Source organism: Bombus pyrosoma, linkage group LG16 (genome assembly GCF_014825855.1).
Source record: "Bombus pyrosoma isolate SC7728 linkage group LG16, ASM1482585v1, whole genome shotgun sequence".
Taxonomy (NCBI): domain Eukaryota; kingdom Metazoa; phylum Arthropoda; class Insecta; order Hymenoptera; family Apidae; genus Bombus; species Bombus pyrosoma.
This window is the reverse complement of record NC_057785.1, coordinates 7,697,840-7,715,023: the sequence shown is the minus strand read 5'-3', so window position 1 is coordinate 7,715,023 and position 17,184 is coordinate 7,697,840. Positions and strand designations below refer to the sequence as shown.

Here is a 17,184-nt window from a genome sequence, read left to right as displayed (position 1 = left end):
AAGTACACAGATAATAACATCGCGTCAACGATACAAAACGAATTACTAATGTAACGTAAACAAGACTTCCAACTGTTTGCCACTTTCATCCAGAGAAGTTCTCGTACGCGCTTTTCCCAATTCGGGGAAGCGAGAATCTTTCTCTTGCACAAAACCGCGGAACTTCGTTCCCTCATTTATTCGTTCGGTGCGGATAATCAGGTTACCACTTTCGAGGGAGCCGATTGCTCGAGCATTCTCGAGTCCGTCGAGAGTGAATCGGTTCGTTGCGCAGTCGATCCTGATCGACGCCGCTCGTTTCTGAACAATCAGAGCTCCGAAGAACCCATCGATGGTGCTCGTGGTCGCCACCAATTTCCCGTCGTTTTTTCCCTCGAGGACCACTGTCTGATCACGCCTTCGAATTTCGATTCCTTCCCCCATTTTCTTCCGCTTTTCATCCCTTACTTGCCTCAATGATCGTAATCTTCGCCGTTGGCAAACAATTCGAGGAACGTGTTTTATTTGTTCGAGAGCGAATTTTACGAACCTTGTTTTCTGATTTTTCCAATTTTCTATTTCTCTCTCTTTTCTCTTTCTCTCTTTCCCTCTCCCCTTTTTCTATCTTTTTTTTTTTTTAATTTCTGGACGTTTTCTTTAAGAAGGGTGCACTTTTTGTTCTTTTCAAGCTGGTTGATCGAGGTTTTTGTTTGCGATCGTGAATTCTTGGTTCCTCTACTACCATTGAGAGAGGGAAACGCGTTGAGATAGAAATTAAAGAAAAATCCATGGAGATTAAGAAAGATTGAAGGAACAGGATAGCAAGTTAAAGAACGACTCCAACTCGAAGAAACTCGATAACGCGAGCGGAAGAGAAAATTGAATCTACAAATTTCGAAAGAAATATCGACTAACTATATCGGTGAAATTGAAGTTGCCGTATGTTAGTTTATGGTATCTTATTTTCTTCGTGGATTGAGGATTACCGACGAGACTATTTGTTTCTAACGATACTGCCAACTATTACGAACTCGACTCGATAACGTCAATTTTAATCGTATCCATTAAGACAAGTTTCCTGGTTTCTTTGTACATTTTTTTCTGCAAGTCCTCGATAAAGATTCATCGTTTGCTCCATTTTCTCGTTTGTCAGTCCAACTGACAATTTCGTAAATTCCAGTTCTATTTTATTCTTTATTCGAGTTCTATTTCGAGACAATATTTTCCTCCGATAATTCCGTTTAAGAAATGTATGTTGGAAACGAACTGTCCGCGAAACCTAGAAGTTACACACGAGTCGTTCGTAGTTCTCGTTTCACCGAAACGTTAGGAAATCAAGCTCGGCGAGCCACTCGAAACTCGAGCAATCTGTACTGCGTAAACAAAATTTTTCAACATCGCTCAAGACGCAAACCTCGCCGAGAATCGAAGAAACTTATTACTCGATCAAATGGAATCCATTAAGCGTATGAAACATAGACCGCCGTAACCATTCGATACATCGATATTGCCACCTCTACTCCATAAATCAACCTAATACGAGTCCTAATTCTACCAAGCCCATTAATGTAAAACCACTGTAACACATCACAACCGTGCAACAATGCGGAAAATCACACGTTCCCTCCACCTGTCTACCACAATTCACCATTCAGCCTCTCCCCACCTATCACGAAAACGCCGCACAAGCAGTAGAGAAAAGCCTATAAAAGCGAAAGATCAGTCACCAAAGCAGCCACGTTGCCCCGCGAAGATGGAATCGGTCTAACCTGGCCAGCGAGAATCTACTTACTCGCAGAGTCCCTCGGAGCAGCACGCAGTCGGTCGATCAGGAGCGAGAAGGGGAGAGAGATAGACACGCGACTCGAAGAAAAAGAGACGAAAGCGGGCGAAACAGGGTTAGTAAAGACCCACACCGTTGCTCTCTCGGCCGAGCTCAATCGTCGCTCGGTGGTAGGGACGAGTGTTAGTGGTGGGGGAAGCGTATGTGCGATCGTGTAGGCGGCGTAGAGGCACGGAGAGGCACGAATGCGCGCTGGCGCGCACACTCGAGTCGTTTCGTGCAAGTTCGCCTGCGCTCGGCGGTCGCTCGCTCGCTATTGGCGACGCCAGGCGCGTCGGGGCGCTCGGAGCGGGGGACAGCGTTTGAAAGCCGCGTATACGCGGCGACACGACCCGGCCGCGGCGACGGTGGCGGTGGAGGCCTACGCGGGCGCCGCGAGAGAGACGCTGCTCTCAGTTGTGTCAAGCTAGGCGATCGAGTAGGACGCTCTTTAATCGTTCCCGCCTCCGAGTTACTCTCTCACGTACACACACACCGCCTCACACACACACTCCCACACACACTTCTCTCCTTCTCTCTTTCTCTGGAACACCCCGTGCAGGTCGGTCCGAACCGCGGCAACGAACCAGCTCTTCGAAAGCCAACGCGACATCACACAGTAACACACGTGCACACAGACAGACACACACGCGCGCCCGACCGATATCTGTCATATCTAACTCCGTGCTTCTCTCTACCCCGTATATCTCCAGCAGAGTAGTTCCACTACGATACGTCTCTAAAGTTCGTCCTCTCTACGATTCGACACGTCGCAACGTCGTACGTTCCTGTCTCTCTCGAAATCGGTGTCCACCTGGTCCTCCACCGATCGGCCGTCGTTGTCCGGTGTATCATATCATCTGCCTCCCTCTTTCTCACTGTTTACGCCCGCCCGTGTCGCTGGCCACGCGCGCGTGCCAGCCGGCCGAGAGATCTCACGCGGACCAGCCCTAAACGCTCAGTGTGAAAACGGTCGACACGTGATACGCCGTGTGCACGAGAGCCCCATAAAGGCTACTCTGATCTCCCTCCCATCAGTGTGTCGAGAAACGAGTTTGAGCAACGACAGCAACGTAAAAAGAGAGAGAGAGAGAGAGAGAGAAAGAAAGAAAGAAAGAGAAAAAGAGAGTGAGAGAGAGAGAGAGAGAGTAAGAGCAAAGTCAGCTGTCACAGAGTGGCACATGCATGCACCGGCTCTTTGATCACAGTCTCACTGCCCTCTCCCACTGTCCGACCGTGTGTGTGTGTCTGTGTGTGTCGAACGGGAGTCCCCGTGCTACGAGCATCGGCCAGCGAAGGAACCGGTCGGAGCGAAAGAAGGGGAGAAAGAGATAAGGCTTCCCCGTATTTGCCGGCCGTGTGTACGAGTTTCAAGGTCGCACACGTTCAATCGCGGGAGACCTCCCCTCGTCGGTGTGCTACCAAGTCGAACGAAGATAGAAAGAGAAAGGGAGAAGGAGCCGGTGAATCTGGAGCAGGAGGATCATTTAAAGCGGAGCGGCGAGAAGAGGCCGGCGAAGCTTGGCAAGAGGTGGGGGCCCGCGGGAAGAATCGCGAGGCCGGGATAGAGAATTATATTTTTATTTGCCGCGGCTGGCCGCGATTCGTCGGTACTAGAGAGCGCTGTTGTTAGTCGTTCGGGCGTTAGACGTGGCTTACGCGTCTATAAAGAGAGACTACCTTATAATAAAAAGAAAAAAAGAATAAAACGTGCTGTATAGCTAGAAACCGCGAGGGAGATTCGGATAAATATAATAAGTATAGTCCCTCTTAGAAGTAAACACGAATTTGTTTTTGTCCCTATGTATAAGTAAAAATTAGGCTATTTAAGTAACGTAACGTATATAAAGAGATGGTCGCGCGTGAATAATGAGCGACCGATCGCACTAAAGAGAATCGCGTCAAGACAATCAAGCACAGTAGCAGGTTGGACATAACCGAGAGGAATTCTAACGACGTTTTCAAAAGGGAGAGGTGGGAAGGAACAGCAACCACGTGCGGTTCCTCCTCCTCCTCCTCCTCCTCCGTCGCCGCATGCGAGTCTAGCCGGTTGAAAGAGAGTAAACGAGTATTCGTGTCTTCATGTGATCTCCAGCCTCTGTACTATTTCCGTACACGCTCTACGTACATATATTATTCTACATAGATATTTATGTATATATACTTCTACATATATATATATACACATACGAAAAAAAAAATATATATATATATTATATATATTTACACTTATATACACATACGTTTATATGTATACACCCTTCGCACATATCCGATCGTTGGGCCGCGCCAGCTGATCCGCACCGGAAGTAGAGCAAGGCCCGACCGTGTCTCTTCCCTGTCTGCCCCGATTTCAAGGGGCGTCCTCTCGTCAATCTTCGTGACAATCATTTTTTCAGCTAACTCTCTTAGCTAAAGTGTCTCTTTTTAAGGAAAGAAAAGAAGGAACAATCACGAATCCACGTATGTACCTACGACGTTTCAATTAACGTGCGAGCGAGCCGTGCGAGAGTCCCTCTACCCGCCACACCCGTCAAAGAAAGATAGAGAAGAAAGGTACGCTCTGCCCTTACCACACTCGCATGTATATGCGCGTATGCATGCGTCTGAATCTCGTGGCCGTGTCACTTCACCTGTTTTTATCTTTGCTCGGTGCACAGACCCACTTGCCCTAGCTCTAACTCGCTCACACACCTTGACAATCATCGTATATCTAACAGAGCGGTCGCTCGTCTAGACTAAACCGCACACTATCGCTCTAGGCTTAAACCAACGTCTTATGAGTCTCTCTGTATGCGTGTCACCGGTCGTATGTGTGTCTAGTACAGTAAGGACCGCGTTTAATCTGATGTACGCGCGTGTTAGCTCTTAAGGTGTACCAGTTAGGCTCTCTGACGTCTCACGTCCGGACGACTATACGTAAATTGAATTAACCGAAATTCGAATCGGGGCAAGATCTCTCTAAGAAGATTTCAAGGAACTTGGCTGGCCTCGCGGTTCGATCCCCGCGCCGAGTTCGAGCTCGAACTCGCGGGAGGAGTCGAAAATTGGTTTGAAGAGGGATCGAGCGACAATCGGCCAAACTGTGGTGGCCGTCGTGCGAGTTGGGCCGAACGAGCAAGACGGAAGCTCGGTATCATCAGCCGTCGTTGGAACGCGGCTGGGCCGGTGAGGAACAACGAGGCAGGTTTTTCTGGAGATTGCACTCGTTGGGCGGCCGAGGCTTGTTCATACCCTCGGCGACGGGGAACGGGAAGTGTTGGCTAGCGGAGACGATAGGCGCCGACGAGGCACGTTCCTCCATCACCACGTATTTTCATTCGTACCCGTTTGTCCCGGGTGGTGCGGTGTCCCTGCCTCCGCCCCTGCTGAACAGCATCAACAACGCGGCGGCAGCAGCGATCACCCCCGGCCTGGTAGGACACCTCTTCGCCGGCCAGCAAGCCTGCAACATTGGCTGCAGCTGCACCTGCACGAATATCGCCAATTGCAATCCGCACCACCAGCAACACCATCACCATCAGCATCAGCAGCAGCAGCATCACCATCATCAGCAACAACAACAGCATCATCATCGTCCCATCGCTGCCACTACGGTCCTCCTGCAACCGGTTGAACACATCAAAGACACCATGGTGAGTGGAAGATTTGTTTCTTTCGTGGCGGATTTTCGACCGATGTAACGCGAACAGAGAATTTTGGATGTCGACGAGGTTCGCGGGTTTCCGTCGTGTTGCTAGTACGATCCGCTTCATTTCGGCGTTTCGCGAACATTCCGCGTCCCTTCTTCGGGACAGACCCGAACGAGTAGACGCAGTTTATAAAACAGGAGTAGTCAACCAAATTAAGTTAGTTAGGCAATCTGTTAGCCGTGTTAATCACGGAGTTGCAATTTTACTTGGATCGTAAGACATTTGTCTTAAACACGTGTTCATCAAAGTATACGTTTCGCGAATATACTGTGTTATAAGCGCTACAGGAAATTAGACGTTCCGCGCGCGACAAGGACGTAAAAATTCCGCGAGCCAGCGTAACCATAAACGATTCATAGTCCTCGATATTTGCAAATTAGAAACCTATCTAGGGATCTCGCAAGAGAATCGACCGAGTCAGAGTTTCATTTCGAAGTCGGAAGTTTGCAACAGTGGGTCAGTCCCACGACGCGTCCTTCAGGTTAAAGGGCTCTCGTTAATATCGTTGTCCGTCGCATAAATTAGCCACAGATCCCCTGGTTGTCCATTTGTTCGCCGCTCCGAACCACTAAGTAGCTTTTACGACGCGATTGTCCCCCGACGCTCGCCAAGCGGGTTTAATACTCTATTCGACGATTGCTTATGTTCGACTAATAAGCCGGGTCAATATGCGAAACTTGGAGCGCACTGGTTACGTATTCCATGTTCGAGGATCGATTCGTGTTTCGGAGTTACCGTGTTACGTTTTAATCTGTGCGATAGTGTTCCATTTATCGAAGGATATTAGGTCTCTGAGATTGTGGTGGTTAGTGCGTTCGAGCTACGCTTTGCTCGGAACAATTTCAGGATCGGGCGAAGGAGTTTAGAGAAGTGAAAATTGTTTGGAAGTGGTAGGTAATTTTCTTCGACGGTTAAATCAGAACCTTCGGTCGAAGGTAGGAGAGCAGAGCCGAGTCGTCGGATGTTCGATTCTTTATTGCGAGCAATCTTTCATTCCAAAGTAGAGTAAATTAGGATTATTTGGGTCAGAAGGTGTGCAATACGTCAATCCATATTTCGAACGCGAACAAATTGAGCGTTCCGATGGGGCAGCATTCTCGATCCTTTCGATTTGCGTTTTCAGCCCTTGGGAAAACGTGCGTGTAGTCGTGACACGTGTATATAAATTCGTAATACAATTCACAGACATCTTGACGCGACGAAATCGCGAGTGACGCTCGCGCGCGTAAATCTTTTCAGCAACGGTGCATTGAAACGGGCTGTCAAGAGGCAACGACCGTTCCCCCTAGCTCCTCGAGCGTGACGTAAGCTGCATTCGTCGTTGGATCTCGCGAAAAAATCCCCAGACTCGACGATTCCGCGGCCAGCTCGCGGCGGAACACGGTTTCCCTTCTTCCCGCCACTAGGAAAAACAGTTGCATTGAATTTTCGCATGTGCCTGAGATATTTCCAAAGGAGTTTCATTGATAGATGGCTCTGCAGATTTGGAAGTTGAATATGGTGCAACGCGAGTCATTGAAATGGAATTTAAGTCCGTCGTTTTTACGTTTATACCATTTTCTTGAACGACTGATTCTTTCACTTGTAATACTTTGCTGTAATCATCGAACATCGAACAAAATCACATGGAAAACCCGAACAGTCTCGTCAGTCGCCCTCCGAAAGGAGTCAAACATCGAACAAAGCCAATCTAGAATCACACCAAAATCCCATCAATTACGTTTCAAAAAAATCTTGTAGCGTCCAATAACATCAGAACACAATTTCTTCCCTCACTTACGACCGCATCTTCTTCTACCAGCCCGATTTCATGCGAAGACGCGATCGAGCGGAAAGCCCGAGTTTGTTCAGGATCCTCGATCAGCATCCTCTCGACACCTGTCGATCGTAGCGGGATTAAAGAGGATGCCGCGTCTTGGTTGGCGAACCTCGACAAACAGAAAGAGAGGAGCAGCGGAAAACAGAAGGGATGATAGGCGTTCGTCGGAGGTGATAGGGCAAGGTCGGGGGTTCCCTTGGCGCGAGACTCGTCCCTGTTTACACAGCAAACGCGTCGGGTGATTCATCGTCGTGGCTAAATCTGTTCCTGATTCAGTGGTTGCCATGCCCTGCTCGTTACCGGAAACCTCGTTAGCCGAAGCTTTGTCTCGCGGCTTTCTTCTGCCATCTTCCGCGAAACCAGATGTTTCGTGTCCCTAAAAAATCATGAAATTGTGGGAAAATTTGCATCTCGTAGCCAGCATTCACTTTGCAATCATTGTTCTAAGAAGGTTTCCGAATGATATTCAACGTTCCGATTATTACAAATAAAAGAATAACGTTTACAAAGTTTTTATCTTGGGTTTTCATCGATTCTTATATATTAGAATGGCGATGTTCATTTTGGAACGTCTTTATGATGATTTTTGAAATACTACTAGTAGCTATTTGGCGATCGCTTCTCCACCACAATGAAGCGATTGTCGCCAAATCATTCCGAAGGAACGCAATAAATGCAAATTTTATTACACAAATTGTTTCGTAAGTTTAAATGTTCTGGATCTAGAATTTTCAGTGTATTATTTTACACGCGCTTCTTATTACGATTAATTTTCCTTATTACACCTTATTACCTTATATCTGGCACAGTCGCACAGTCGCTGTTATCTTCTTCGGACGGAGAAGCACGTTTATCTTTATCAAACTACTGTTACGTTTTCGATTGCCATACAAGATTCACTTGTTGTCAGAAGAAGCGACGATAGTTTTAAAAAATGTACAAAGTTTAGAATGGCGGCTATCTCCGTTCGTCTAAGCTTCTGTACATCGCTTAACACACGCGTGCACACACACCATTTGTCATTTCCCGTGCTTTTCCTATTTGAGACAAGCGACGTGTAATGGACGAATAGTTTACTTTCATTTTGAAACGCTATTTCTCTCGCTGTTTGTCGTAGATTAGTTTCTGTAATCTCTTTTAAAACGCCATTGTCGATAGAATTTTCCAATTCTTCTTCCTTCTTTAATGAAAAATTACCAGCCTTGAATTTCACTTTACATTTCGTATATTCGTGTAAATAGTTGTGGGCTCGATACAGTTTGGTTCAACGCCACCGTATACTGTACCATAACATTTAATTTTTGCCAATTATTCCATTCGCTCACATTTTTCTCCGAAAGCATCGTCTAAAGCATTCGCTTTGTCGAAAACTTTTTAGTTCACCAAATTGGTCTCGTTCCAGTTAAAAGAATGTAATACCTAAATTTACCTAAATTTGTTCCAAACAATTTAGCAAAAGATGATTCGTATGACGATTCGGATGAACAACCTCTATGTCATGTTCCTCGCTGGTCCACGACGATAGGAGAAACTTCTTTCGTTGTTTGTCGATAAAACGAGGGAAAGACGAGCGTCTGTTCACCTATTTCTCTGGAAGCTCGAAGGAAACGTCAGCGGGCCGACGGCGATATGCGGTGGGATGCGTCTCGAGCTATCTTCACGGTCCGTTCCTTGTGTACACCGGCTAATTAGCACTCTGCTGCGAGGAAATAGTTGGTATCAGACGCTTCGGTCTGTTGGGGCTTTGGTTTGATCTCTTGGGACCTTGCGAACCAAGTTCCTTTGGGCTTCGGCGTTTCTCGGCCACTGAGAAGTTCGAACAAGTTTCCCATTTCTTTGGTTTCTCGTGTTTGACGGATTTGTTGGGTCAACGATAGTTTTTGCCCCTCTGTGTTTCTCGAGACGTTGTTAATTGAAGGAATTGAAGGAATAAATGAGAAAAATAAAGGATGATATTTTAGGACGAACCTTCCTATTCACAATTTTTATCTCCGTGTAAATCAAGATTATTCGTTCAGTTTGAAAATTGTAAAATTCGTATACGAAAAATATGTTTCCAGAGAACAGGCATGTAATGTCTTGTTTAAAAATATCAATTTAAAACACGCGCTAATTTTTCCTTAGAAAATATCGATTTATGAGACGCATCAATCGCTCGTAACTCATATACATATAATAGAATCGTTGAGATTTCCACCATGTTATTGTTATCACGAAACGAGCATCTCCCTTTGAATATTCAGATGGTAGGAAATTCTTGATAACTCCGTCGATGCGAAAGTGACCGTAGAAAAATTCACAAAGCGGCACATCATCCACGAGATGCTTCTTAAGAACGCTACTTTAGGTTCGCATGAATAACGCAAGAGCAATGTTCTTGCGCTGAAAATTGCCAGGGAAGCTTTCGCTCCGTTTCCTGGCGAGCTTATCGCGAGTGGTTCTTGAAAATTTTTGTCTTAGGAGCCCTTCGCAAGAAAGGAGATTTCCACTTCGACCCACTCTACAGCATTAAAAATACTACGAAATGTACAAACATAACAGATTAATCTTCAAATCTTCTTTATGCAGCTTTCATAGCGCGGAGGAGCGTAGAAGAGGCAAATCCTCTGGAAAATTCACTTCTCCTAATTGCGTGACTCTTGCGTCGATTCAGCGGTATCAGTTTTGTTAACACAGGATAAATATATCGCCGCTTAATCAGTCCTGTATTAAATTACTATAAAGGACTAGCGGAAGGAGCTCGCTGACAATAAAAATGGAAGTGAGCCCCGTAACTTGTTTCTCTTCCTCCGCTACCTGTTCGTCTTCCTCGCTGTGCTCAAGAACCGTATCGTCTGCATCCACTTCCGGCCCGTGGATGCCATGAAAAATCCTACCCACTGGTTAATTATTCGAGCATGCATTCTCGAACATTTCTCTCTCGAAACGTTCGCGATTCCCTATCTTCTACTCAAGGACAGCATTAATTTCAAAAGTAACTTTATTTTTTATAATGTAGTCTAGAAGTAAATTTATTTTTTATTCCTACAAGTTAGGATTCATTAGAGAAATAATAATTACGAGATCCATTCAGAAATGAAGTTCGTTGTAAGAGGATTAGAGAGATAAAAGAGCAAATAAAGAATATGGCAGACTACGATTAAATAAAATTCAAATATCAGGCTCGATCGAGTTTGCTGCGCAAAAGCTCAACTTTCCCACTCGAGCTGACTAACATTTCTAAGCAACCCCGAAACAAGTGTGCCTCTTTACCACTCTAATACGCAAACAGCCCTGTGTGGAAAGCCACTTAGACCGGTTGCATTTGCATAATTTGTAGGAACGGCAACGATCCGTGTTATCAGCGACACATATTTCCATCGTAGTTTCCCTAGACTCGTCCAGCCTCGAGTTTACGAGGCTCCTCCAACCCCCGTGTATCGAGGCGTCGATTCGATACGAGCTTGCGAAACATCTCGGCCACTCGCGATAAATTTCCACGGTTTTATCGACTGGAATTTGATTGGGATTCGAGGAACTTCTGTTCCTGTTCGCGGTGCTAAATTTCCCTGCAATAACGCTTGCAATTCGATTGTTCGCTCATTGACCAACTACTTTGGTAAAACATAACGATGTTAGAACCGCGAACAAATTTTTGTCTCGTCGATCGTTGGTAGACTGCGGATTTTTATACATTTATAGGAAATTTGAAAGTGCGAAATAAATTCACAGAATGCACATAATACGTTTTCTATATTATCGATATAAAAATCAGAATGAAATATGTATATCTTCTTCTTCAACTACATTCACACGCACACACACGCACGCGCACACACACAGATATATATCTTCTTTTTCCAAACACAAAATTTCAATGCGAATAAAACAGAGCGACGAAAACACAGGCAGAACTCAAAAATAATTTTTGCCTCTTTCACAAATGGAAACATAGAATATTTAATACGAAATATTTCAAGCAAAGTAAAAATCCATTCCGATAACCTTTCATCGTTGAACATATTAATACGCTTCAACCATCCCTGTCATTCATAATTCCAACATCGTCTCTCTTGCATTTTGCTAAAACACGAAATACGAATAAAAGGAAAAGTAAAAAAAAAAAAAAAAAAGCATCATATGACATATATCATTGAAAACGAAACAGAGATTTAACTTTATTAAATTTGCTTCACCTTCGAATAGATGGCAGAAGCTGGCAAAGTTCATGGAACTATATTTTAAACTGTTTTTGTCGTTTGTAATATTTGCAAAGTATACGCGAAAAATATAACAAGTCACATTTCACGTCTCTTATAGAAAAGTAAACTCAATGGGAAAATTAAAAACCGATTCCACATCGAAACTGTCTTTGAATTTAATTTTGGCTTTAAACCGTGTGTGTTTTCTCGCGCTTTACGTTTAAGGAAATATTAATAACATTAGTTACGCGGACTAATATTAGTCAAGTTGAACTACACTATTATATACAGTATTATTCGTTTCTTGAAAAACATCGTGGATGTAGCGTATCTTCGAATCTATTAGGTTATTCCTTTTCTCGGCTATTTCGTATTAAAATATTCCTATCTGACCACGAAGCGACAGAAAAGTCAGGAAATAAAGGGAATCAGTTATCTCGCTTTTTCCACGCGGTCTTTGAATATTACAAACATAGATATTCTAAAAGAAGTAACAAACCTACCTTATTCTAATGACCTTACGTCATTAAAAACGTAGAAAGGAAAATTTACATAATTTTTTTTAGCGTCGATGAGCGTTTCCTTGTAAATCGAGCAAATTTTTCGAGATATCTACGGGGCGTCGTGTTAAACAAAGTTTCGCAGAGATCTCGAAGTTTCCAACGAATCTTCAATTTATTCCCGCCATCCCTCGCTTCCACCGGTAGAACCGTTCCGATTCTTACGATTTACCGTCGCGTCTCGATTAAAGCACCGCCTGATGCACTCGATTGATTCCCAATCGAACTTGGACGAGCAATCGGCACGCTCGAACAACGATGTTATCGGTTATTTTGCCCACCGTGCCGCTGGAACGAATTTTCGTGCAAAGCGGGTGGCACACAGAATAGCGTTGTAATTGGTTAATTGGTTTTATGGAACTTTTATATTGTTCTACTATTTCAATGATTTTAGAATGACTTTTTTAAATTTCTATTTAATTTTTAAAAGGATCTGAATACCGTACTTGCTTGGAATAAAATGTTACTTCCGACTGCGAAATTTTGCTTTTAAAATTATAAATTATGAAATTATAATTAAAACGATAAAAATAGGAATGTGATTCGTTATTTTTCTATTATTCGCTGATGTGCTTCTTCCAATAAGAACAAGACAATTAGTTTCTACTATCGATATATTTATTTATTTCGATATTTGTATTTCAGGATAAACGATCGTGTTTCGATCATACAATTGCTTTTGACATTTGCATTCTCGTGTCAGACGTTCCTTATGAAGTAGACTGTAATGGCTACGAAACGTCGGTGCAAAATCCAAATGCCAGGTACAAATGCAAAATCGAAACACGAATATCTTATGCCGAAAGGCGAATATTAAAATATCTAAAAGACATCATGTTGAAAGTTTGAAATTCAAAGTACGATCGATCTACTTTACTTACGAGTTGTCAGCCTTATGTTATAAAGCCTTGTGGCCATTGCTTATCGCAATACGAATGTGGTTATCTCGATAACAATATAATATATGAAAGTAAGGAAATATCAATGTTTCCTTACTTTAAAATACTAATGAAATAAAATAATGTCATCCGCGTTTTAATATCCTCGAAAAATAGTTACGAAAGATTACGAAAGACACGTTCGAAACGCTCCTAAGCGCTCCAACATCTTAATCCACGACTTCCACCCCGTAAGACGCGAATTCCTATTCGCACCTCCACGATTAAGCATCGACGATCGTGAGAAACGCGAGACAATGGGAGCTTCCATGAAGAAAAGATCGGCGCATCAATTTTCAGCTCGCTCGATTATGCGAAAGAGCATCGCGAGTGTCGCGAACGTCGTAATTCCAATTCTTGCGAGTTCCGGAAGGTTAAAAACAAGAGAGAGAGAAAGAAAGAGAGAGAGAGAAGAATCACGCGACCTAAATTCGAAACCCTGAGCTCTAACGGCGTCCCGACGAAAGGAGTGAGACCTCGTCGCCCGTTTTTCCCGCCCTTTTGTGCCCGAAAAAGGAACGAAATAGAGAGAAAGAGAGAGAGAGAGAGAGAGAGAGAGAGAAGAGAAAAGGAAAAGTAAACGAGCGAGTGGGAATCTCGTTTCTTGTTCTTTCTTTTGTATCTTGGGTGTCGCAGGGGCCTACTTTCGATCTCATTTTCAAGGATCGCCTTCCATCTTGCGCCGCCTCGAACCTTCAACGGCAATTCCCTTGGCAAAAGGGTGGGTTCGAGACACGGAAGGCTGGCTGGAAGAAAAGAAAAGGGTGTAAATGGGGTGGTATCGTAATGCGGTATTGTGAGGACGTGCCTGTAGGCTCTCTTTTCCTCGCTCCCTCTCCCTGCCTTTCGGGCTGACGCTGTTGTTCACGAAAGGTTCAGCTGAGATGCTGCTACTAGATGCAGTTAGAGAAGAAAGGGTGGTTTGGCTGCGATTGATGCAAACTGCCGTTGATCCTTCGAATTTTTTTTTTTTTTTTTTTTTTCTTTAGTAATTCGAAGGTAGTAGATGCCGTAGATATTTAATTTAATTTAATTTGATTTAGTAACCCTCGAACTATCGACACGGAGTCTCGTAACGGTTCGTTGTCGATCCAATTCGTATTCTCCTCGTTTCCGTAGCACTTCCGTACGTGATCCTCTGTTTGCATAAACCAACATTTTAAATCGTTATAAATTAATTGTATTAAATTGTAATAAATCGTGATTTTCGCGTATATATGAACGTTGGTAAATGTCACGTTGGATCAAGATAAACCCATCACGATCGTGCGAGGGTTAAACGGGTCGAATACCCTCCTCGTACAAAGATAAAGAGAAAAGAAAATACCAAACGGGCAAGTAACAATAAGGAGAGGAAAGAAACACAGCAGAAAGAGAATGAACAATTGTCGAAAGCAACGAGACAGATCCGTTTAGCGCAGGCAAGCTGGGCGTCGTTATCGAGTAGCACAGTGTTCTAGAGCGAGGTTTTTAACGTATTTACGTTGCCCGAAAAAAAGGTCAATTTTCTCACTAATACAATTAACGAGTGTACATATTCGACGAAAGGGGTCGACAGCATCGGAGCGGGACAAGTAGGACGATGTTCTAAAGACCATGGGCGCTTTAGACGGGCTGGTGAACTAAAATTGACAAGCGATGAAACGAGATCGGGTGAGATGTGTGTTAAAGACGTTATTATGTGAGTACGTAATGGGTAACGCAATAAGAGAACCGTTTATTGTAAAAATTAGCGTTGCAATAATAGGAATACAGAATGGAAGGAATAAAGGAGAAGGAAAGAGTGGTTGAAAAAATAGGTAGCGTTAGTGGTTTTGAATATTTCTGAAAAGATTGTTCTTCCACGAATCTCCGTTAAATTTCCATCATTTCATCTGAATCACCTTTCCGTATTTTTTTATGCAAAAATAATTCCGAGTAGACATCTTCGGACGGACATACTGCGCTACATAAAATAACAAAATTTGTATTATATTTTCGAAAGATCGTAGGTTTGAACGTTAACTGTAAATAATAGAATGTTTCTGTCGGTAATGTAAACACATTCGGTCTGAAGCGACGTCGAGCGGGCCCGAGCGTACTCAAAACCCCTCGGTTCGTCCCCTCTGGTCGACCTTTTCGAATTGTTAGTCTTCCCTCGACCGTCGCACAGTTTGGTTCTTCGTCGTGTTGCTCGAATTTTTCACCCCAGTTTTCACGTGTTTCCTTTGTTCCGAGTGATCGTGGTGTGCGTGACCGTATTGTCGCAGTATCGTGCGCTCGTGCATCGGTGAAGATCGTCCGCCATGATTTTCTACGACCGTGTGACTGTACCCCAAGCGCCCCAAGTGCCCCAAGCGCCTCAATACGCCTTTCCTTTCTACAGATGCAATAAGGTAGAGATTACGCAATAATCGATAATATTAATACCGAGTTGTGTAACATTGCACAATGTTGTATACACCGATGATTGTTTAGCGTCAGTAAATGGAGTTTTATTGATTTTTCTAAGCAAGTTGGTTTGTTTATGCCATAGCTATGCGTTTGTAATGTTTTCTACGTTGCCGAAACGATACGTAAGAATATTTACCGTTAGAGAGAATCGTCGAATCGAACGTTTGAAAGGTTTTTCGATAAAAATACGAATTTGCAGGAATTATATGTAGGAGTGAAATATCGGTGGATTCTCTCGTGAAAAATTAATATTGTAAACGTATAACGGGTAATATATCACTGCGATAGTAAAAAATATCTGGTCTATAAAAATTCCGATTAGTTGTTGCATTCAGTTATCAATTTATTCGATTCGATTAAATAAATATACGCGTTTAACGATACGACTTTCCATTTCCATTTCGATTACGAACAATTATAAATTTTCTTTTACTTTTCATTTACAAACTATTTACATATTTACCTAAAAGTTTAACATTCCTCTGTTTAATTGCTACTCGTGTGGCATAATAGTCCCACCGACGTGCACTTCGATTGCACAGGATTAGGTAATTTCAAATTGTCTGTATATGTAAATCTGTAATGCAATGGTATTTATCCTAAACAGCTACAAAATTCATTTATATTCGTTATACGGTTGTTTACTTTGCTCAACTCATTCGTCCAACGAATAATGTGTGGATTCATTGAACTTTTACATAACGTTCAGACATCTCGAGTGATGTTAACAAATTTCTTATAAATGTAAAGTCACAAGTATATATAAAAATAACATCAAGATTCTTCATATTTTAATTAAATCGTAGGAAAGTAATTTTAATCTGTATGAAATATTACGAGGAAGCCGGACGAATGTATATTTCTTAAATTCTTTTAGAATCTATCGTACCTCTGTAAATTAATTGTTTATTTCGTTTTAAGTGAAATTCGATGTCACGTAGGTTTTCTCTAGGCGTTTCTCAAGGACCTCCGTTTCGAGTTTGTTGTCATTGAATCTATGCCTCTATTTCTGAGAATTCCTCGTCGAGTGTTTTCCGTTTGCATCATCCCAAACGTTCGCTATCCTTGAATTGCATATTGCTTCTTCAGTGATACTAAAATAATTCTGATATTTGTTGAACGTTGCTAATATCGATGTACCAGTGGTTACACTTAACCAGTTTAACCGCGGAATTTAGTTTTAAAAATCCTTTATTTATTTTACGCGACGAGTAAACACGTCGACCGCAGCGAAATAAAGTTTTGGTTTGACGTGTATACGCGTCGAACGCAGTTAACTGATTAATATTCTATTTCGATATTATCTATTTCTCTATCTATTATCGTGATATGATTGTAATTTAATATACAACACAATATATATTTAATTTATCGTTAATAATATTACACTTCCATCCGAATTGAAATATATTTAATTACAAAAGCCGATAGAACAGGGACTTAATTTTAATTAAATCCGCTACAGGTTTTCGAAATAAATTATCAAATTGTGGAAATTAGCCAGGAAAATTGTCTGAAGTTGAAAAATGTCAAAGTGTACGTAACACCAGGAGGCCATCGACTCCAACCATTCCCTTATATACCGTAGGTAAAGTAACGCTCCAAGTAAATGGTAAAAGAGAGCGTTTGCACTGTACGTGCGCGGTCTATTCGTATTGGCCCAGGGGTTGCTCCCTGCAGTGGGGATAAGTGATCGTGGAAATCGTGAGAAAAGATCTCTACTACCTAATGGTTGACAAGGTTCCAAGGCTCGCGTAAAT

The 17,184-nt window shown here is 43.0% G+C and overlaps 1 protein-coding gene across 9 annotated transcripts in view; it reads left to right on the top strand.

Annotated features, from left to right (window-relative positions):
• LOC122576604 (polypyrimidine tract-binding protein 2) overlaps positions 1–17,184 on the top strand; it is a 417,022-nt gene that overhangs the window by 191,264 nt on the left and 208,574 nt on the right. Inside the window, exon 1 of one of the 9 annotated variants that reach the window (XM_043747169.1) lies at positions 4,108–5,436. The exons of 5 other annotated variants lie outside the window; for them this stretch is intronic. In XM_043747169.1, the coding sequence (XP_043603104.1) occupies positions 5,434–5,436 (3 nt within the window). In that variant the 5' untranslated portion in view covers positions 4,108–5,433. Of the gene's footprint in view, positions 1–4,107; positions 5,437–15,261; positions 15,367–17,184 lie in introns of those variants that run through there. 3 more of the 9 variants (XM_043747172.1, XM_043747177.1, XM_043747170.1) reach the window with 3 other exon arrangements.